The sequence below is a fragment of the Dermochelys coriacea genome, chromosome 15 (genome assembly GCF_009764565.3).
Source record: "Dermochelys coriacea isolate rDerCor1 chromosome 15, rDerCor1.pri.v4, whole genome shotgun sequence".
Taxonomy (NCBI): Eukaryota; Metazoa; Chordata; order Testudines; family Dermochelyidae; genus Dermochelys; species Dermochelys coriacea.
In genome coordinates, this window is record NC_050082.1 from 26,517,089 (window position 1) to 26,539,396 (window position 22,308).

At 40.1% G+C, this 22,308-nt stretch overlaps 1 protein-coding gene across 4 annotated transcripts in view; it reads right to left on the reverse strand.

Annotated features, from left to right (window-relative positions):
• ZCCHC8 (zinc finger CCHC-type containing 8) overlaps positions 1-17,713 on the reverse strand; it is a 31,550-nt gene extending 13,837 nt beyond the window's left edge. For all 4 annotated transcript variants that reach the window (XR_006275941.1, XR_006275940.1, XM_038373323.2 and 1 more), the window contains exons 1-10: positions 17,489-17,713; positions 15,389-15,431; positions 13,691-13,765; positions 11,788-11,893; positions 10,333-10,410; positions 9,872-9,975; positions 7,357-7,422; positions 5,013-5,073; positions 3,501-3,643; positions 2,436-2,578 (exon numbers count right to left, since the gene is read on the reverse strand). Coding sequence is in view for 2 of the 4 variants with exons in the window: in XM_038373323.2 (XP_038229251.1) it covers positions 2,436-2,578; positions 3,501-3,643; positions 5,013-5,073; positions 7,357-7,422; positions 9,872-9,975; positions 10,333-10,410; positions 11,788-11,893; positions 13,691-13,765; positions 15,389-15,431; positions 17,489-17,678 (1,009 nt within the window). In the remaining 2 variants the exon portion in view is untranslated. The remainder of the gene's footprint in view (positions 1-2,435; positions 2,579-3,500; positions 3,644-5,012; positions 5,074-7,356; positions 7,423-9,871; positions 9,976-10,332; positions 10,411-11,787; positions 11,894-13,690; positions 13,766-15,388; positions 15,432-17,488) is intronic.
• Between the last annotated feature and the right edge of the window lie 4,595 nt (positions 17,714-22,308).

Sequence of the window (22,308 nt, forward strand, 5' to 3'; positions counted from 1 at the left end):
GGATAGGAGAAATGTGTGCTAGTCATAGGCTTTATTGACGCAGTCTGGATCAATTGAATTTTCTTGAGAGAATGAACTGGAAGAGCAACTGATAGAATAATGTCACTCTGAAAAGAAGATTAATTATTTTTTCTATCATCTTAAATACCTCAATCAGGCAATATACATGATAGGAAATCAGAAGATTGTCTTGTATCATTGCTACTTAACTGTGGGGACAGAGAATAATCAGCATTAAAATGTAACGAAATTGGCAAACTACTCAGTAATAAATTAAGTCTTTGGGTTTTTTGTTTTTTGTTTTTAACTAGAGAAGAGAACTTGGGCTTTGATGTATGCTCTAGACAAGTCTGAATGAGGGAGTACAAAACATTAATATAGAAATAATTTCACAACTTTGAAAAAGTGTGATCAAGCAAGAGCAGGTCTGACAGCAGGTCATATATGAAACTTAAATAGCTTTCCACAAATTCCATGGTCTAGTATCAGAGGTTTAAAAGATAGTGAGATCAAATGGACAAAATCCTTCCAACCATGTGATTAAGTCATTTCAGCAAGAGCAGAGCTGCTTCACTGTCATAGCAAAGCTAGGTGTCAAGCAGTATTGGTATTTTTAAACATGACTGGAGAAACTAAGAAAAACTGGCTCACAGCAGTCTCATCCTTTCCTGTAAGGAGCACAGCTGATGCAGGAAGAAAACAGCTACCAGAGAAAAAGAAGGTGTTATATATGAGGGCTATTGCTATTATTCCTATTTCTATCCATTCATTCCCCAAAAGCCCAAGAAAAATTGATTAGCTTTGCAGCATGCCCTAAAATTGAAGCTCTGGCACACCAAGAAATGGTTATAAATCCAAGCTTTAGCACACCAAGATCAAAGTCAGTGTCAGAGCCCAGGACCATTCAGAAATATTGCCTTGTAACTAAACCATTCTTTTTTAAATCAGGGTGGGGTGGTGGTGGTGGTGAAGTCATGTGCCTCTGTGGACAATTGTACAAACACAAGGAGCTTGGCTTGTTTAGCCTAACCAAAAGAAGGCTATGGGGAGATATGATTGCTCTCTATAAATATATCAGAGGAATAAATACCAGAGAGGGAGAAGCTCAGTACCAATGTGGACACAAGAACATATGGATATAAACTGGCCATCAGGAAGTTTAGACTTGAAATTAGATGAAGGTTTCTAACCATCAGAGGAGTGAAGTTTTGGAACAGCCTTCCAAGGGAAGCAGTGGTGGCAAAAGACCTATCTGGCTTCATGATTAAACTCGGTAAGTTTATGGAGGAAAAGGTATGATGGGATAACATGATTTTGGCAATTGATATTTAACTATTCACAGTAAATAGGCCCAATGGCCCGTGATGGAATACTAGATGGGGTGGGATCTGAGTTACTACAGAGTATTCTTTCCTGGGTATCTGGCTGGTGAACCTTGCCCACATGCTCAGGGTTCAGCTGATAGCCATATTTGGGGTTGGGAAGGAATTTTCCTCCAGGGCAGACTGGAAGAGGCCCAGGGAGTTTTTTTGCCTTCCTCTGCAGCATGGGGCACAGGTCACTTGCTGGAGGATTCTCTGCCCCGGAAGTCTTTAAACCATGATTTGAGGACTTCAATAGCTCAGATATAGGTGAGAGATTTATTGCAGGAAAGGGTGGGTGAGATTCGGTGGCCTGCATTGTGCAGGAGGTCAGACTAGATGATCATTAAGGTCAGAAGGGACCATTAAGTCTATGATTCTATGAATTATTTTGCGGTCTATCTTCAGTACAATGCCAGGATGACCAGACAGGGACATCTCCCACACAGGAAAATGTGAAAAAACAGGAAAAAGTAAACTAAAAGTAATTCTACTGCAACCTTGATTGTTTTCATGCCATCTCTCTCAACTAGTGGCAATTATAACTAAGGCTACATTTATGTCATGGAAGTCAAGGAAGTGGTGACTTCCAGAGACCTCTGACATTTTATGCTTCAGCCCCTAGGTCTGCAGGACTGGAGCTAGCAGCCAGTGGGGCCCCAGCAGGAGTCCAGCAACAGGCAAGACTTTTCAAGGTCTCCCTGCAGGGTTTCAGTAACAGGTGACAGCCTCTTCAGGGTTCCACCGCAAACAGCCTTGCGGGGGCAGGGGAGCGCGAGAACCCTGCAGCTCCCAGCCACCACTATGGCAGGGGAAACTATCGAGCCGCAGAAGCAAATGTCACAGACAGGTCACTCTTCTGTGAATTTTTGTTTATTGCCTGTGACCTGTCTGTGACTTTTACTAAAAATAACCATGACAAAAATCTTAGCCTTAATTATAACCCACAGTCAATGTCAAGCAACTGGCAAACTTGTATACTCAAGAGTTCAGTAGTTTCATTCTTCCTTTAAGTAGGAAGGGAAAGGGTTACCTCTACAGTCAACTAGGCTTTCCTAGCTGCATACTACTTACCTTTTCCATCATAAAGTGCAAGTCCTGAATCCTCCAGTTCAGCTTCTTTGAGCCAACCTGGGGGGTAACCCAACTGCCGCATGCGATATATAAATGGAGGAAGACTCTTATCTGTGACACCAAGCGCATCTTGAAGTTCTTCACTAGATAGAACATAGGAATACCAAAACTCAAAAATAATCTTCCTATAATCAGTCATATATTTTAAGACTTAGTTGATTTAAGATTAAGTTACTCAGTTACAGAAGTCTCTAGTTATAAAAGCAAGACAGTCACGTTCTAGAGAAAAAAATTAAAGTTGCTTCATTTGTATACCTTGTTAATCCTTTGGAATAGCTATTTGAATTATTATATTAGATGCAGAACTACATTAATGTTAAAGATTACAAAGTTAAATGACAAATCAGGAAACTAGAAAGCTAAAATTCACATTTCAACAGTTCTTATTCTGAGATTAATTTGCCTATACAATGCAAATAAATGAATGTATGTCTAAATCTAGATCTTAGAAAGTTGCCTCTACTATGAGAGCCACAATTCATTCTGGGATATGCGAGTTGAAATTTATAATCTTTAAGGTAATCTGTATAGGAAAAGACATCCTTCCTGTAAAGCTAGATTAAACCAAAGTGCTGTCTTCTTGTTAAACAGGATAGCCATATTTTATATAGAAAAAACATTTTAAATGAAAAGCTTAAAATTTCCAGAATCCAGCATGAACTGTTAATGACCCTAAAAAAGGGTCACAGGAACCACAGAAATATTTGTAGTCTTCTTCATTAAAAAGAGACTAATCTGAGGACTCAGTACATGTCAAATCAGGGAAAACATTGGACAGGGTAGGATTACTGGGGAAAGTTTCAGCATGAAAAGAAAAACTTGAGGAATTTATCAACACATGAAGACATTTACAAAAGGGGTCTTAACACAACTGAAGATATAGTTACCAAGAGAATTATTACACAGTAAGTGACAACTTTTGTACATTACAAATAGCAGTAAAGTTATTTGATGTGTCTGAGAAGTACAGTGATCCAATCCATGTGTGTGGAGGGGGGAGAATACCTTATTATTCCTGGTTTAAACTTCCCAAACCTCTCTTCTACTTCATCTGCATGATAACGTTGCTGAAAGTTCTGGTTACTTGCTTCACCACAGGCTTCCATGAACTCTCTTCTTTTCTCACTTATACGGGTAGCATTCCGTGGCTTAAAGACAATAGAGTTGGGAGACTCACCATAATGCAACTTGCAATTTAAGCACACAACTCACTCAACCCAAACCAAGTTATTAAAAGCTGCTTGAAAGTTACCCGTCAAGGGCATGGAACACATCTTACATCACAAGACCAAGGCCAGCTCATTGTTTCACTGAATGGTTTCATTTTTATTATAACTTCCAGTGTACTTTAGAAATCTGCCAGCTTCAGTGGGAAAGCTAGAAACATGTAAAGAGACTTTTCTTTAAAAAGGAAGGCTCAAACTACACCTCTACCCAGATAAAACATGACCTGATATAAAGCAGGTTCGCATACAACGTGGTAAAGCTCCGACAGGCTGCTCTGAGCAGCGTGTTAAGGGTGCCGGGCCAGGGCCGAGGAGTTGGATAAGGGGCAGAAGGTCTCGGGGCAGTCAGGGGCTCCCCCTGTCCTAGGTCTGGGAGGCAGGAGCTGGCGGGAGGAGGGAGAACACTTTGGGGGCCCCCACAGTCCCAGAGTGGCCCGGGGGGATTAGTGGGGGGCCAGGAGCAGCCTGCTCCGCTTCCCTCGCCCCGGCCCCAGCTGTGTTACTCAGGGAAGGGGGCTTGGGGGAAGGGATCCCCCCCGCACTCACCGGCAGTGACGGAAGCAGAGCACCCCGGCCCCAGCCCACTCCACTCCACCAGCTCCCAGCCGCAGCGCTCCGCTTCCTGCCAGAGATGAGTGCAGGACCTTTCCCCAACCAACATGGCTGAGGTCGGGGAAAGGAAAGAAGAGTGGGCTGGGGCTGCGTCGCTCCGCTTCCTGCTGCCGGTGAGTGCGGAGGGAGTCCTTTCCCCGAAGCTCCCCGCACTCACCGGTGGCAGGAAACGAAGCAGCCCAGCCCCAGCCTGCTCCACTCCACCAGCTCCCAGCCGCAGCACTCTGCTTCCCACCACCAGTGAGTACAGGGGTTGTCCTTTCCCCAACCTCCCCACGCTCACCAGCAGTGGGAAGCAGAGCACCGCAGCTGGGAGGTGGCGGAGTGGAGTGGGCTGAGGCTGCATTGCTCAGCTTCCTGCCGCAGCCAGTGAGTACCTGTTAGGGGGCGCCAAAAGCAAGTTCAATATAATGCGGTCTCTCCTACAAACACGGTGAGATTGTGTCTCCCGAGGACCACGTTATAGCGGGGTAGAGGTGTATTATGCTATGATAGGCTCATTTAAAATACTGATTTAAATCTGTGAAGTTACAAGTGTTACGGAGATCTACATACAGTTATTCATCTTTAATTAAAGATCATAACCAATATGATTCTTCCGATTCTACAAACGTCCTGTTGCACAGAAATACGTTTTTGGTAACTCAGACAATCTTTTAGATATTGAGGAAAAGTTTACCTTTGGACAATCTTTCATCTGATGCTCTTCAGAACCACAATTGAAACAATGAGGTTTTGGCCTGTTTAAGGAAAGCAATAAAATTAATTTATATTGCAAGTTTATCCCTTTAAAAATGTACTTTTGAAGTGAAGTGCATACTTATTCTTCATTATGCTATTACATGCAGAGATAGACATTAACTTGAAATATATTCAGTTTTAAGAAATCTGTAACGTAACTTGTGTACTATACCTAAACATGTATCTTCCTCCCAATTTTTGTAGTTTAAAAATTTTTTTAAAAAAAAATCACATTTTCCTATTTAAAAAAACGTTTGTTGCTGTCAGGTGAAACAAACTAATTACGGAGAAAGCCACATAAAGCACTGTCAAATGCAGAAAACAAAAACTGAAAAGATAAAAAGAGTAGAAGTAATATTTCCAGACAGAAATTAGATTATGAACCTTTAGGAAGATAAGTGACCATTAAAGATCTCTCTTTCCTTTGACTGAAATATTTTTTATTGAAAGTTATATAATGTCAATAGTGTGCTAGTTGCTTTGCAAATAGCTAGCAAGGTAAGATCAGGTTTCTGCACCACACACCTTACAATCTAGACAACCAGGGTGTAGGGAGCTATCAACCCTGTAATGGAAATACTGTGGGGGTTCTGCTGCCCTGTGAACTCATGTAAACCAGGGGGAGGGGAAGAGGCATGGAGTGGCAACAGGACTCCCTGGGACTAGAGAAGCTGCTGAAGGGATGGGAACAGGACCTGGAGTGGATGGAGAGGCTGTGGTGGCACCTGGGATCAAGTGGGGGAGCAGGACCTGAAGGGGCTAGAATGGATCTAGTAGGAACCCTTCCCAGCCTGAAGCCAGCTCACAGTACCTCCCACTCTGCTCCCCCATTTGCAAGGAGCTTTCACGCTCCCTGCGGACAACACACAGGCTGGGGGAAAAGATGGAAAGGAGAGAAGAATTTTAAAAGTGATGTAGTTGAAGGATTCAGTTAAAAGGACACTATCAACTTCACAGATATGCTGTAAACAATTATTTTCAGATGCTATACCACCACTCTGGATTATTATAAGAGAACATTTTAGAAATCTCATTTACTTGCTAATATGCTCAATTCACTATCTGAATTTCTCTCATCTAGGAAAGAAAAATTTGAAGCCAGTTTCAATTTTGTTTGTTGTCACAGATTCATTTTCAGGTTTAGTGCTTGGGTCTGAAATGCTGCAAGAGAATACTAACTTGTCTAAAAACCAACAGTTCTTGGAATTTTTTTTTAAAATCATAGAATGTTTCTATTGATATTTGATTTTAAAAAGGCTGGTTTTCAAAAGATTTAATATTTGGAACAAGTTTAAATGCAATGTCCCTTTAAGCACTTGCTTAGTTCCCTGTGTGCGCAGTCACTTTTACCAACAGGATAAGGGAGAGAGTGGATAAAGAGGACAACCAGGGTTGCCAACCCTCTAGGATTGCCCTGGAGTCTCCAGGAATTAAAGATTAATCTTCAAATTAAAGACTACATATGATGAAACCTCCAGGAACATATCCAACCAAAACTGGCAACCCTAAGGACAACCTAGATTTTAAGTCTCTTAAAAGGGGTTTGTTTTTAAAATGACAGAATTGAAGGAGAAGGGGGAGGCATATTTGTTTTCTCAGAAGGTATGATTCTAACAGATTTGGTGCAAATTGTTCTCTCAGAATACTTTATCCACCATCTAGAAGTATCTACAGCACAGCATGGATGAAAATCTACTTTTCTTTCAAAACGTAATATTTCACTTGAGTATGCATAAGATTATAGAAAAGCTAAACTGAACTTGCCTCCATGACTACTATTTACATTTGAAATAAGTTTTTCCAGCATCTGAAATATCTAGGCAGAACGTCATCCAGAATTTTCAAAGTGACCACTCTGCTGTAATTCTACTTTTCCTCACAATGGCTACACAAACTACTCCAAGATCATTTTCTATTAAATGCAGAGAAAACAGACCAAACAAAAAATGCTGCATAGAACAAAAGCTATGTGACAGCATGTCAATGCAAAGATGACAAGGTCATTTATTTAAAAATGTTAGTTAGAAAAAGAGAGCAAAGCACAAAACCAGTTAGTTCAGAAACAGATTTTTCTTACACATTAATTTGACTGCCCCTCTTTTGAGCATCCTATATTCCAAACAACCCAAAACTTTTCTAGTGCTAAATTCAATATTGTTAACTTAATTTAGGACCATAAAAAGCAATTTATTCCCCCACATACTAGACCCTGAAATGTGCATTGTAACTATTATAAAGTTTTTCAGATTTAAAAACTTTTTATAGTTAAGATAAATACAAACCTTTTTGCTTTTACTTGTATTTCTTGCCCATCCAGAGAGAGAATATGGCTGAAAACTTGCTGGTATCTTAGATTTCAATAAGGAACTGCTACTGTACAAAGCAGAATTTCAATCTTGTTTTAATTGACAGTGATAGTACTTTATACAGAAAAATGTCCCCATGGGTTAAGCTACAAGTGCATCCTCATGAATAAGTTTCAAGTAGGGCTGTTGATCACGGTTAACTCACACGATTAAGTCAAAAGTAACTGATTTTAAAAAAAAAAAAACTAATCACGATTAATCGTACTGTTAAATAGAATATCAATTGAAATGTCAAATATTTTTGGATGTTTTACATTTTCAATATATTGATTTCTATTATAAACACAGAATCCAAAGTGTACAGTGATCACTATATTTTTAATTAAAAATATTTACTGTAAAAATGAATAGTATTTCTCAATTCTCCTAATACAAGTACTGTTGCACAATCTCTTTACTGTGCAAGTGTAATTTACAAATGTAGGGTTTTTTTGGTTACATAATTGCACTCAAAACCAAAACAACGTAAAACTTTAGAGCCTGCAAGTCCACTCAATCCTACTTCTTGTTCAGCCAATTGCTCAGACAAAGAAGTTTGGTTACAATTTGCAGGAGTTAATCCTGCCCATGTCTTGTTTACAAGGTCACCTGAAAGTGAGAACAGGCGTTCATATGACACTTTTGTAGCTGGTGTTGCAAGGTATTTACGTGCCAGATATCCTAAACATTAACATGCCCCTTCATGCTTCGGCCACCATTCCAGAGGACAAGCTTCCATGCTGATGATGCTCATTAAAAAAAGAATGTGTTAATTAAATTTATGACTGAGAATTTATGATTCAGACCCAAGGGGACTGAGATTGGGAGGAGAATTGTGTGTCTCCTGTTCAGTTTTATCTGCATTCTACCATATACATTTCATGTTATAGCAGTCTCGGATGATGACCCAGCACGATTGTTTTAAGAACACTTTCACAGCAGATTTGACAAAAAACGCAAAGAAGGTACCAGTATGAAATTTCTAAGGATAGATACAGCACTTGACCCAAGGTCTAAGAATATGAAGTGCCTTCCAAAATCTGAGAGGGATGAGGTGTGAAGCGTTCTTTCAGAAGTCTTAAAAGAGCAACACTCCAATATGGAAACTACTGATCTCGAACCACCAAAAAAGAAAATCAACCTTCTGCTGGTGGCAACTGACTCAGATGATGAAAATGAACACATTTTGGTCCGCTCTGCCTTGGATCGTTATCAAGCAGAACCCATCATCACCATGGACGCATGTCTTCTGGAATGGTGGTTGAAGCATGAAGGGACATTTGAATCTTTAGTACATCTGGCACATAAATACCTGTGACGCTGGCTACAACAGTCCATGCAAATGCTTTTTCTCACTTTCAGGTGACGTTCTCTTTCAGAGAAGCTGTGCTAATTTCCTGATAGTTTACGAGAAAATAAATGACAGGAAGAGCAAATTATAATGTGATGTGTATGCAGTCAAAGGCAGACATAACAAATCCAGGTTGGCCTGCTAAACAGATGGGATTTCTCACTCACTGCAGGCACACTTTACAGTATTAAATCATTTACAGAATTATAAAGCAATAGGGTAGACATTTTGGCCTTCTGGACTGTCAATGTCCCCCTTTACTACAGGCCTAACAAAATGTAGAGATCCTAGAAATACTTTGTGGCGCTTTAAACAGACTTTGGCCTTTTTGCGGGCAGGAAGCGAATGGGAAGCAGAAGAGAAGAGACGAGATTTTTTTATGATATATTTCTTAATTTCAGAAGGACAAACGTCCAATTTCTGTTTATATTTATTTATATATAAATAAAAAACAGAAATTGGACTATATATTTATATATAAATAAAAAATATAAACAGAAATTGGACATTTATCCTTCTGAAATTAAGATATATATCAAATAAGGATGTTCTACCTGAGTTCTGGCTCTCAAATACTGAAGAGAGCAACTGGAAAAATGGACTAAGATATTCTTTGCTTAAATATGACTCATTTCCCCCCCCAAAATTTCAAGGTGTAGTTAAAATTTAGTCAAAACACCACAGAGTACATTTAGGATTTGTTAGCTCTCCCTCCTCACCACTTTAAATAAAATTGCTTTATAGAAGTAAGCAGCCAGCATTTCTGGAATAAGCAGTCATTCCAGAGCCTGTCACACTTGGTCCCAACAACAATTCTTGGATTGACAGCAGAGCATGTTTATGGGAATGCAACATTCATTCATGCAGAATATGAGTCAACCATATTAATCATCCAACTACTTTAAAACTTTTGAAATACTAGTAGTAATAATAATAGTTCAGTTGACTTCAGATACAACACTGATATGACCCAGCAGACTGTCATAGTTAGAAGTTTAAAAAAAAAAATTGCAGAATAAGTTTTAATCTCAACTTTATCTCTGATTACATAACCAAACAACACAAACAGAAAAAGGAGCTCCATTTTACCAAACAGGATACTTGGGTATTTCCCATCCTTCTGTCAGCTGTGGATTTTCATTTAATATAGGTTGTCCCAGTTTATCAAGACAAAAATTGGTAAAATATAGAACACTTCCTACAACCTGTTGAAAGAGTCAGAAAATTGTCAGTATTTCAGTCAGATTACCTGATATTAGAAAGGCACAGTATTTTAATATTTCAAAAATAATGGAATTAAGTTGTATGAAAATTAGTTAAAATAGTTTATTTCCTATTTAAGGATTTAAAGATAACCAAAATATCCCTCCATGCCTTCTGAACGTACATATAGGTAAATTTTCCAAGTATTATGCAGCTAAAGCACGATGAATCCTAATAAAGTCAATCAGAGTTACGTTGCTAAAACCTTGCATATCTTTATTATGACATTATGGACTAAATGTAAGAATAGAACTTTGGAACTATTTGCATTACCAGTGAAGAATATAAGTTTAACTTACACTGAAAGCTTCCTTAATTTTTTTTATTGTATTAGAACTTGTCACTTTATGGTCCTCTTCCAACAGAATACTGGATGGCTAATATGAAAAGTCAAAAAAAACCCATGTAAAAAACTCCTTAATTGCTGCAAATAAAACACAGATGATATAATTGCCGATTCCAGATTTTCATTGCCATGTACACACAAATTAACCACGCTAGTATATGAAGTATGAGACTTGTAGGCTAGTGGTAATACTGTGTACAACCCAAGATGCGACATGGCTAGAACCTTGGTGTCATGGGCTGGGAATGCTATGGAGGAAACATGCTCAGCTTCTGGGACAGCAAGAAGAAAAGGGAGGGTTGGGAGGAGAGGGTGAAGAGAAATGCCTTGTTTCACTTAACTGTCCAAACAAATTGGCAGTTAATCTACTTCTAAGACACAAAGACTTATCTCCTTCCAAACGTTTAAGAAAACTATACCATTTGTAAATAGTAGGAAAAATCTTTCGGTAATTCGGATACACTAGCAGTGTGATATCGCAACCAAAAAAGTGGAGGGAAAAAACCCAAACCATTATGTTTCTATAAACTCAGCCTTCAAGACCAGAATGGTCCATCACGATCATCTAGTCTAAACTCCTGTACATTGCAGGCCACAGAACCTCATCCACCCAACTCTTATCATAGACCCATAACCTCTGGCTAAGTTACCAAAGTCCTCAAAATATGATGTGAAGACTTCAAGTTACAGAGAATCCACCATTTACACTAGTTTAAACCTGCAAGTGACCCATACCTAGTGCTGCAGAGGAAGGATAAAAACCCCCAGGATCTCTGCCAATCTGACCTGGAGGAAATTCCTTCCAGTTAGACTCCGAGGACGTGGGCAAGATCCACCAGCCAGACACCTGGGAAAGAATTCTCTATAGTAACTTAGAGCCTTCCGCATCTAGTGTGCCATCACCAGCCATTGGAGATATTTGCTGCTACCAGTTGCAGATCAGCTACGTGCCACTGTAGGTAGTTTCATACTCTCCATAAACTTACCAAGTTCAGTCTTGAAGCCAGTTAAGTTTTACCCCACTACTCCCCTTGGAAGGCTGTTCCAGAACTTCACTCCTCTGATGGTTAAAGATCCATGTCTAATTTCAAGCCTAAACTTGCCGATGGCCAGTTTATATCCATTTGTTCTTATGTCCACATTGGCGCTTAACTTAAATAACTCCTCCCCTTCCCTGGTATTTATCCCTCTGATGTATTTATAGAGAGCAATCATATCTTCTCTCAGCCAGGCTTAACAAGCCAAACTCTGAGTCTAGTCTCATAAAATAGAGAGTTTTCAGTCCTCCAATCATCCTAGTAGCCCTTCTCTGAACCTGTTCCAGTTTGAATTCATCTTTCTTAAACATAGGAGACCAGAATTGCACACAGTAGTCCAGATGAGGTCTATATTCTTTGAACTTATATACCTGAGGCTTAACATTGAAGTGGGTCCTTTCTGGTTCAGCTCTCTGTTGCTCCTCATATTTTTGAGCTAAACTAGAAATAAAATCCTCAATTTCTTGATGATACTGCCTGCAAAAGGTAGAAATATAAGAGAATACAACAGACTGCATGTGTGTATTTAAGGATTCCTGAAACTGAAATTATAAATTTTGAACACTGTATAATTAAGTTACTTTGTTCAATGTTCAGGATAAGAATTTTATTTCGGAACCTTTTATTGCTAGATGTGTACATCTTGTAAATCTAACTTTCATGATGCCCCACTGTAACCAACACATCACATCTATAAATTGGAAAAGACAGACATACAAATGTATTAAAAAAGAAAATTCAAAACTGCAACCATGCTATTTAATGTAGTTTGTGGATTTCAGAACTGGATTAAATAATGAAAAGAAATTAAACATAGGCAAATGGAACTGGATGCCACATATCCAGCCACATTGTTTTGTTCTAATCTTGATCTAAAACAAAAAATCTGGTTTTACAATAAAAAAACTAACTATCAAGGACAAGGACACTTGCATAAATAGTGTAAAAGATTGGCTAAACATCAGGAAAGACTTTGTACTTGAGAAACTATTCCACAGTCCACTTTCTCAAGGAAAATGGTACAAGTCCCATTACTTGGAATGCTTAAACTAAACTGGATAAAGTACTGCTCCAAGTAGGATATAGGACAAGGGAAAAATAGAAACAGAAATATACTACACACCCAATAGTTATACCCCTCCTCCAACTTTTTCAGATTTTACAATACTTCACACTTCTTTTCCCACTCATTTGGCTGCTCTAAAATTGACTGGGACAAACCAGAAGCATCAGTTCATGGATTCTTTCAAAGATATTTTCTTTTTAAAAAGCGATGTATATGAACAGCAGAAAAAGTCTAATGACTGTTTTAAATGAGAAATAAGGTAACAACTCCAAATATTCCTTTAAAAAGAAATTCAAAATTTTGCAATACTACTAACAAAGAAGTTAGTAATATTAGACTGCATGCTAAATTTCAGCCTTTAGTGCCTATTTACAACCAAACTCCTGATGGCTTTATACTTTTATCTAACAGTTCTGTTACTTATAATACTGCAAAACAGTGGCAGCTATATTTAAAAGGGACATAAACAACTTTTAAATAAGTGACATTTCTATCTGAAAAGGTACGTACAACTGTTAAAAGTAACCCTTGCTATACTTAAAATTAGAGAAAAAGTTCAGTTTGTTCATTTTGTGCATTTGAAAGCAATATATATTATATATAGTCTGTTTCAATACACTGTGGTCAGATGAGCTTCTTATCACAAACAAAGAGGTCTGGGGAACTCAGACTCATTTTCCTCAAGCCCTAAAAACGGTGATTACTAAAGCAACAGCAGAGCTGAAACTGAAAATAAAAAGGGCAGCTGACAGGTGTGTGCATAAAAAGGAAAGGAAGAAGAGGTATGCCTGAGAATATTCTGTATTGCCAATCTTGTGCCCATCTAAAGAGAGGCTTCTAAATATAAGCACTAAACACCTATTTCAGAACTTAAAGGATGTTCTGTCAAACACCTTTAAAACTTAATTTAAAACATCAAGTTGTCAGTGTCCATTTAACTAACACATACCTCAGTATATGTATGCTTGAGAAAATTATATTTATAAAAAGGCTTATATGAAAGTAGTGTACCAGTTGGAAACAAGATATTAAAGACATTTTGCTATAACTGAATAAGTCAAAAGGGTACAACAGGATTATATTAGACTGTTGTAACACAGCCATAGATGGGTTAATACATGTCACAGTTGCACACTAACAAACCCCAAACACAGGCAATCTTAAAAGGGAATTAGACTGACACTTTATTAGCAGGGGAAGTTACTTACTTTGAAATAACGTTGTTCATAAATAAAATCTGTAGCAAAGGTCCATCTAACTTAGAACTGTCCACTGAAAGTCCACTAGAAGGAAAAAAGATGCTGTAAAGTTACTGTGTAATTACTTTCCTCTCCTTTCTGCAAGAACAGTGTGTGCAGCAGCCCACTCGTTTTATCACAGCAATGCCACTAGTCAAGGGGACACTCACTTTCCCCAAGGCAGAGACACAGTAGGTGTGGCCAATACAAATGCCATTTGCTTTTCACCGATTCTGTTATTCTAGGCTACAGTTCTCCCTTGTTTTAAATCCAGTTTTTCCACCTCAAGCAACGCAGCAGGAAATGTCAATAAGTTGCTTGAAAGACTATTACTGCTCTCCTCTTACTACTAATTGGCACATGTAAGAAATACAACAGGCTGCAGTTTAACTCAAAATTGACAGATCACCACAAATATATGTATTCAATTACTATTTATTCAGTGAGAAATTTCTAACAGGTCAAAGTGATTATCAGATCTGATTATTGCTACTCAATTTCAGAGAAATCCATTTTCCTAAAGGCTATGTCAATAGTTTTTTTATATAAAAAGATAAAACATCTTTAAATTCTATATATTCGAGTCTGAATGCACAGAGATCGTGTCCAGAGTGCTCAGGCATTTTAGAAACCCAATAACTTTAAACAATAAATGAAACCTTTTCTAGAAAAGATAATTTTATATGTTCATGGTGCTTGTGTAGAAGATGGTGATTAGACAAGCTACCTGTGCTCTGAAAGGGTCTACGTTAAATACAGGTTTCAGAGTAGCAGCCATGTTAGTCTGTATTCGCAAAAAGAAAAGGAGGACTTGTGGCACCTTAGAGACTAACAAATTTATTAGAGCATAAGCTTTCGTGAGCTACAGCTCACTTCATCCAATGAATGCATCCGATGAAGTGAGCTGTAGCTCACGAAAGCTTATGCTCTAATAAATTTGTTAGTCTCTAAGGTGCCACAAGTACTGCTTTTCTTTTTACATTAAATATACTCATTGATTAGACCTTGTATTACAGAGGACATGTCTACACTACAAAGTTAAGTCAGTGTAAGGCAGCTTACATCCACCTAATTATGCAAGAGTGCACACTACAGAATTTCTCCTGCTGCTGTAACTCACCTGCTACGTCGACATAGTAAATCCACATGGACTAGAGGCATAAGGCTTAGCAACGTAGCTCAGGTTACTTGCATTGCCTGTTGGCTGTCAGGCCGACTGACAGCTCTGTGAAAGGGAGGGGGTGTTCCAGCTGTGAGCCCCAGCAGTACTGACAGCTGGAACCTTGCTGCCCAGTACTAAGAGCCCGAGCTGTTGGGAGCCCACAGAGTTCCCAGCTGGAGTCCAGCTGCCACCCAGGGCTCTCAGCTCGAGCTCCCAACTGGAACCTGGCTGCCACTGGGAGAGCCCTGGGCAGCAGCAGCCAGGATCCAGCTGGGAGCTCTGCAGGGAGCTGAAAGCCTGGGCTCTCAAACCCCCATTCCCCGGCCTTAAGTCAGTGTAGCGCTCCTGGTGAGGACACGTACTGCCAACAGAAGGAGAGTAGCGTGAACGTGTAAAACTGCAGTAATTGCTGTGGTGGCTGTAAATTGGCCTAACATAGGTCCATTTTATGTCTACAATACACAATTGCTTGAGTATTCCAACTTGGAAAGTCAATATTAACATACCTTGGTCGTGTCAGAATCTTCAGTTTTCTTCTAAGTTCTTGATGTTAATTATTTGTCAAGGAATACTGGTTTCCTCCATATTAATCATTAGAATCAAAGTATACCACTTTAAGAAGGCATCAACTCTTACAATAGTTGTACTGAACAGCAAACAGGATTTTGGGCTCTTTCACTTACTTTATTGCACTGCATAAAGCCATTCATAAACTCACCAACCAAAAAACTGAACTTAGAGGGCTAGAACAAAGTGAGCGTGAAAAGCAGGTTTAAAGAGAGAGAAAGTAGTCTCTTTCTAAACAGTAACTCACAATATGCACTATAGAAAAGTTCTGTGACTGATGGTATTTTGTCTCTACTTGATAGGCATCTACTCTGAATGACACATCACTCCCATGGCAGAAGCTATAGTTAAAATTACTCAAATAAAACTGACCAAAGCAAGCATTACAGGGAGAGAAAGCAATGCAAGGAAAGTCAGAAGTAAATGGAGAACTCAGATATGGACAAGGTCAAGCCTAAAACTATAACTTGTGAAAGGAAATTTAAAGAACCAGAAAGTGATCATCATTTAAAAAACCCCAATATACAAAGACAAATATGCTGAATAAATTAAGAAATACAAACAGGCAGGATTAAACCGTCACATTTGGCCCTGGTACACATATTTCCTCCACAAATACCTTCATTCCCAGAAAAGGAAAAAACGTTAATTTAAAAGGAAACTCCAAATACTTTACTCAGTCCAGCAGTTTCAGTTTGGAAGCGTAAAGAAACATTTCGCAGTTAGACTAAACAAAACATGAGAATAAAACTTTAGCTACAGCATTTCCAAGTCCACCTTGTTGTCACCTTGCTTAAAAACAAGTTAACATCCGAGACACTGGTAACATGGGACACAATGTAAGACTACAGGTTTTATTCTGGTTTAAAATTCAACATAAAAACGTAAAAATTGATTTTTAAAAATTCTAAACTATAGAATGCTTATTAGTGCTTTCCTTTATTCTGGAAAACAAATAGGTTGAAATATCAAGAGAAAAGTTGTTTTTTAAATACACTTTCCATCTCATTTACACATTTTTAGTTGTAACACAAGATAATCAAGAATCCAAATCTTTCCACCACAAAAACAAAAACTGAAAACTCAAGCCAAAGAGAATGAAGAGGAAATCAGACCTGCCAACTCTCTTTCATTTGAGGAATGAGAGCCTTCTCATTTCAGATTGTTAAAAATTGTTTTTTAAACTAAAAAAAAAAAAAAAAAACCAACCAACCAACCCCCTCAAAACCCGCATCTCTCACCCTCACATGATGAAACGGCTGTACAAAAACTATTTCATTTAAATGACTAAAAAGAATTGCTCTTCAAGTTACTTGCTTACCATTTTGTTGGATTAGAAAAAGTTAGAAAATGCATAAGTAACTCAGAACAAGGAGAGCATTGCATCCATCCCTTCAAACTAAAAATGATCTTTTAAACCGTCAAAGCTTGAGACAGCCTCAAAAACATGACCCTCAGACCAGCCAGGGAGCTTTTTTCTTTACTGTAACATCCAATATCCCTAGGAATCCAGACATGTTTCAAACTATGATGATTTGAGTTAGAATCACTTTTTTTTTTTTTTTTTTTTAAAAAGGAGATTTTTAAACAGCTCCTCAAGCCTCACTTTGTGTTATGGCCCAGATGACACAGCCCAGGAGAAAATCACTATGGCCTGAGTGGGGTGGCGGAACTCACAGCAAAACCCAAACTAGACTCAGTGATCACCAAGTGGCAAGGCCTCACCCCGGTGAAGCAGAGACCACGTTCATTGGCGGGGGGGGGGGGGGGGAGAGAGAGTTGAGAAGGAGGGAGAAAGACCCCCCCCCCCCCGCCGCCGCCGCCGCCGCCGCCACCACCCCAGCAGTAGGGAAGAGGCAGCGCCTCTTTAGGGGCTGAAAGGGGCAGGGAGACTCCTCAGCCCAACGCCCCAGAGAAGCAGGAACTGAGCCTGCGCCGGAAAGGAACCCAGCATAAGGGGCGAACCTAGACCGCGGTTGGGGCTGTTCCCTGCCCGGGGATGAACCGAAACCAGGCCCAGATCCCTCCTGTCAGGATATTCTCGGACCGCAGCTGCCGCACCGTCTCCTCGGAGTCCCTCAGCCGCTCCCGCAGCGTCTCCCCGGCCTCCCCCAACTCCTCATCCTCCTCGAAGCGGGTGTGAAGCGGCTGCACCGTCGGGGCCGCCGCCTCGTCACCGTCCAGCTGCTCGAAGAGCTCGCGATCCCCGAAGTCCACCTCAGCCGCCATCTTAGGCTGCGGCAGGAAGCGGGGGAGAGCGGTCAAGGGGCAAAGGGCAGAGGTAACGGCCGCCTCAGCCGCTCAAAGCGCGAAGGGGGGGGGAGGAGGGGCGAAGCGGGATCTCCAACGGGAACGGCCTCGTCACCGTAGAGTGGCGGTGGCCTCCAAAGACTGCAAATCCCGGCATGCAACAGCACAATTTAATCATAGCGGTTCATAGGCCAACGGCGCTTTACAGTGTAGCATTAGAAGTCCACGGGGCGGGGGGGTTAAGAGCAAGAAGGAGCGTTGCATGTTGGGATTTCTATCCCCCCCATGCTAAATTCCAGGTGACGCATTGTATGCTGGGATTTGTAGTCCAGAAGGGATGGTTTGGGCTGAATTTGAAGATTCCCTGAGACAAGCAGATCACAGCAACCTCCAGACTGGAGGCAAGAATCACAGGACGTGTCGGGGAGTGAGGCGGGTATGTGTGTGTCTTTTGGATAAAACCTTGGAACCCCATGCAGTGGGCAACAGCTAACTGGCTGTAAGCATGAGTAAAGGGAAAATCCAGAGGGGCATGGAGAAGGAAATGTTAAAATTTGCGCTGCTGTGATAAACCTGTGCAACACAGTTTTAATTTGAATCCTGTATTTTATAGTCTGTCTTGTCCCTCGTGTAGATTGGCAGGTCCATGGGCAAGGAACTGTCCTATTTCTCTGAGAAGTACCTTATACAGGGTAGATTATAAATAAAAATGACCCTGCTGGTGTATTTGGCAGAACAAATACAAAAACAATTTAATCAAGGCTCTCAACTCCAACTTCCCCCTGCGAATGAGTTGTCTTAAATGTCTGATTCTAGCATGAGACGCATAAATTGGCCAAACCTGCTTCTAACCCTGCTCCAAAGGAAGTGGCAGGAAGCAGTAGAGATGTGGGGGTTTAATACATTAGAGAACAACCTGCAGCCCGCAGGCCACATGCAGCCATTCAGGGTAATCCGCTGGTGGGCCACCAGAGTTTGTTTACATTTGCAAGGCCGCCAACAGCTCCCAGTGGCTGTGTTCTCAGGCAATTGGAGCTGCAGCCAGCACCATCCCTACGGTCCATGCCACTTCCCGCAGCTCCCACGGGCCAGGAATGGGGAACCAGGGCCACTGGGAGCTGCGGACAGCCTTGCAACTGTAAACAAATTGTGGCAGCCTGCCAGCGGATTACCCTGATGGGCTGCATGTGAAAAGGATCCCAAAAGCTGTTCAAGATCTTCTGAGGATACTCTAGAAATACCAAATATTAACAGGGGTTCTTAAAAAAGCAAATATAGGACTTTCTAACTAATATGAGAAATAAAACCCATATTCAGATGACAGCACCTGTATGTAGCATTGTTTATTGATGTTATTTATTACACAGAATACTGCAAATCTCTACCCACAGCTTGTGCTCAGAAACTAGCTAAATCCACCTGTATAGTTACCTTGCCCTGCCTAGTAGAAAGATAGGAACCAAGAACAGACCACCAAAAAGCTATTGTTATACTTTTACTAAATGCATAGATAGCAGGCACAGCAGAGTTCTCTCCCCTTTAGCCAGTGATTTCTTGAAAAAATGTTACTATTTTCAGCTTACGGCTTACTTCTTCAAAAGACAGACCTCACTAGTTTTAACAGGTGTGGGGAAAGGTACTCCACAAAGCTCATCATTTTTGCTTATATCAAGCATGGCAGATTGCCCTTAAAGGATATAAATAGGACCCTACCAAATTCACAGTCCATTTTGGTCAATTTCATGGTCATAGCATTTTTTAAATTGCAAATTTCACAATTTCAGCTATTTAAATGTGAAATTTCATGGTGTTGTAATTGTAGGGGTCCTGACCCAAAAAGGAGTTGTGGAGAGTCACAAGGTTATTGTCAGGGGAGTTGCAGTACTGCTACCCTTACTTCTGCACTGCTGCTGGCAGCAGTGCTGCCTTCAGAGCTGGGCAGCTGGTGAGTGGTGGCTCTGACTAGAAGCCTAGCTCTGAAGGAAGGATGACATAGTATGGTATTATTACCCTTACTTCTGGGCTGCTGCCTGCAGAGCTGAGCCCTCAGTCAGCAGCCACCACTCTCTGGCTGCCCAGCTCTGAAGGCAGCAGCGCAGAAGTAAGGGTGGTATGGTATGGTATGGTAATGGTATTGCCACCCTTACTTCCATACTGCTGTTGATAGGGCGCTGCTTCAGATCTGGGTGCCAGGCCATCTGTCGCTCTCCAGCCACCCAGTTCTGAAAGCAGCGCAGAAGGGTGGCAATACCATGACCCCCCTACAGCACCCTTTTTGGTCAGGACCCCCAATTTGACATACATTGGTCTCCCACATGAAATCCGTATAGTACAGGGTAAAAGCACACAAAAGACCAGATTTCGGGGGGGGGGGGGGAGAAGAGATGAGGTTTCACGCTCCATGATGCGTTTTTCATGGCTCTGTGAATTTGGTAGGGCCCTAGATAGAAGAACCAAATTGTCTTGGAAAGAAGGTTCTCCTGTCAGTCACTGACTGAAAATAGCACATTCTTCAGTATGGGAAAATCTTTACAACTTCTATGGATTGAGAAGCATAAATCTTTATATTCAAATGCTCCTTTCCTCCTACCCCCAAACAGCTTGAACACTTACTTCAAGGAAACAGAAATTAAGTGAGAAGTAACTCCCTTTTACACACATTTAATCTAATACTCACTTTGTTCCTGCTAATTAGTTAGAAAAATACAAATTTAATTTGATAAACTTCTAACTTTTTCAACAGTGAAATTACTCTCACAACTTTGACACAGAAATGGAACATACCATTTCTTAGTCTATTTGAAGTCAAAATGGCCAGTATTCGGAGCAATTTCTTTATGAGCAAATCCTGTTTAGGAACTTTGGAAAGTTGTGGAAAGAGGAATTTCTCCATTTTCAATACTTAAGTTTCATGATTCCATATGTCTGTGATAAATACATTTCTTCTGTTTCAGCAAATCTATTAGAGCAGCGTTTTTCAGCCTGTGGTCTGTAGACCCCTTAGGATCTGCAGATTATATCTAAGATTTCCCAAAGGGACCATATATCCATTTGACACTTTTTTATATTCCACAAATGAAAAAAGATTGAAAAAAATCACTATTAGAGTTTAAATTAAACACACTATCACACCACCATACTAGTAGACACCATTAAATATTAGTAAGTCTTCTGTGACGGATTTCTCGATTACTCAATTTTTATTTATCACAATGAAAAAAAAAAAGCACAATTTCCTTTCATTGCCCAGCACTCCAGAATTTTGGTCTTTTGGTATTTTCAAGGATGTGACATAATAGGATGTTAATTCAACTTTTGCTTATTTGTTGGAGATGGAAAACTTCTTTCACTTGCAACCATGCAATTCTACACACAATATTTTGAGAAAGCATAGAGATTTGTGCCTGTAGCATTTTTTCAAGTTATTTTAGGAAATGGACTAAATTGGAGTGCTCATTTAAGAGAAAACACAGGAGGAAAGTTTAATTTACCCACTTCTTCTCCTGTTCCCTATATTTAATCCCTTCAATATATTTTCTTTATTTCTTTCCCTATACATTGAAATGTTTCCACTGTATCTGTTTGAGACAGGAAACCAATTTTGTATTGTCAGTTTTATTCACAAAGTTTTATATCACTTTACAGTAACAAAAAAAAGAGAGAAAACATCAGCCAATCCAGTCTTCAGATAGGCCAAGGGTTAGACCAACCATGAGAATCACCAAGATATGCCTCACACATCTTACAGAAGCATAAGTAGTCATCTAGAACTCAAGAATAACAAACTGATATAGCAACGTGTGAGCTACTTGATCATTTCAGCAGAAAGCTTGAGTGGGAGCAGCTGCAGGGTTCTGCATTTCTCTATTACACCCCCATTCCAAGCCCTCTTTGAGGTGATAGAACAGACTCTTGCCTCAGATCCCCCCTCCTGTAGTTCCTCGTCCTCCAGCTGATCAAGGCCTTCCTGCTCCTCAGCTTGTTGCTCCCTGTTTTGGCCCAAGAGGGAGAGGGAAACTTGTGCCTCTCTGCCACCAAGTGCAGGGCTCTGCTTGTAGGTCCAGCATAAATTAAATTCACTGTATGGGGTGTTGTCCCAGCATTGATTTATATTGTGGTCAGGGAAAAATACTGATTTTTTCTGGTATAAGGGTGGAATTAATTAGAGTACAAAATTTAGCAAGTGGTAGTGTCTTTGAATCCAAGCAATGGAGAGCATCTAGCCAACAGGAGACTAGGGAGGAAGGGGGTTTAGCTAGGCATGAAGGAGTAGCTCAGGGAAGTGGTGTATTTCACCCTCATGAGAAGGGTAATCCTTGCTTAGTAGGTGCTGGGTTTCCAAAGCCTGCTAATATATTGGGACACATTATGTACACCATAGTAACAGTCAAGCAGAAACTGACAAGTTAAACAAAAAGTTCTGTACCCATTGCTGTTATTTGAATACCACCTCTCTGACATTCACCTTTTTTCTTATTCTACTACAGAGCTCTCTGTGCTAAAGTAATAGCTGGAAATTCAACATAAACTTTTAAAAATTACTTATGGGTGGGAATAACTTAAAAGAAACCGATTAAAACAAGCTTTTAAGTAAACTTAAAAATAGCAG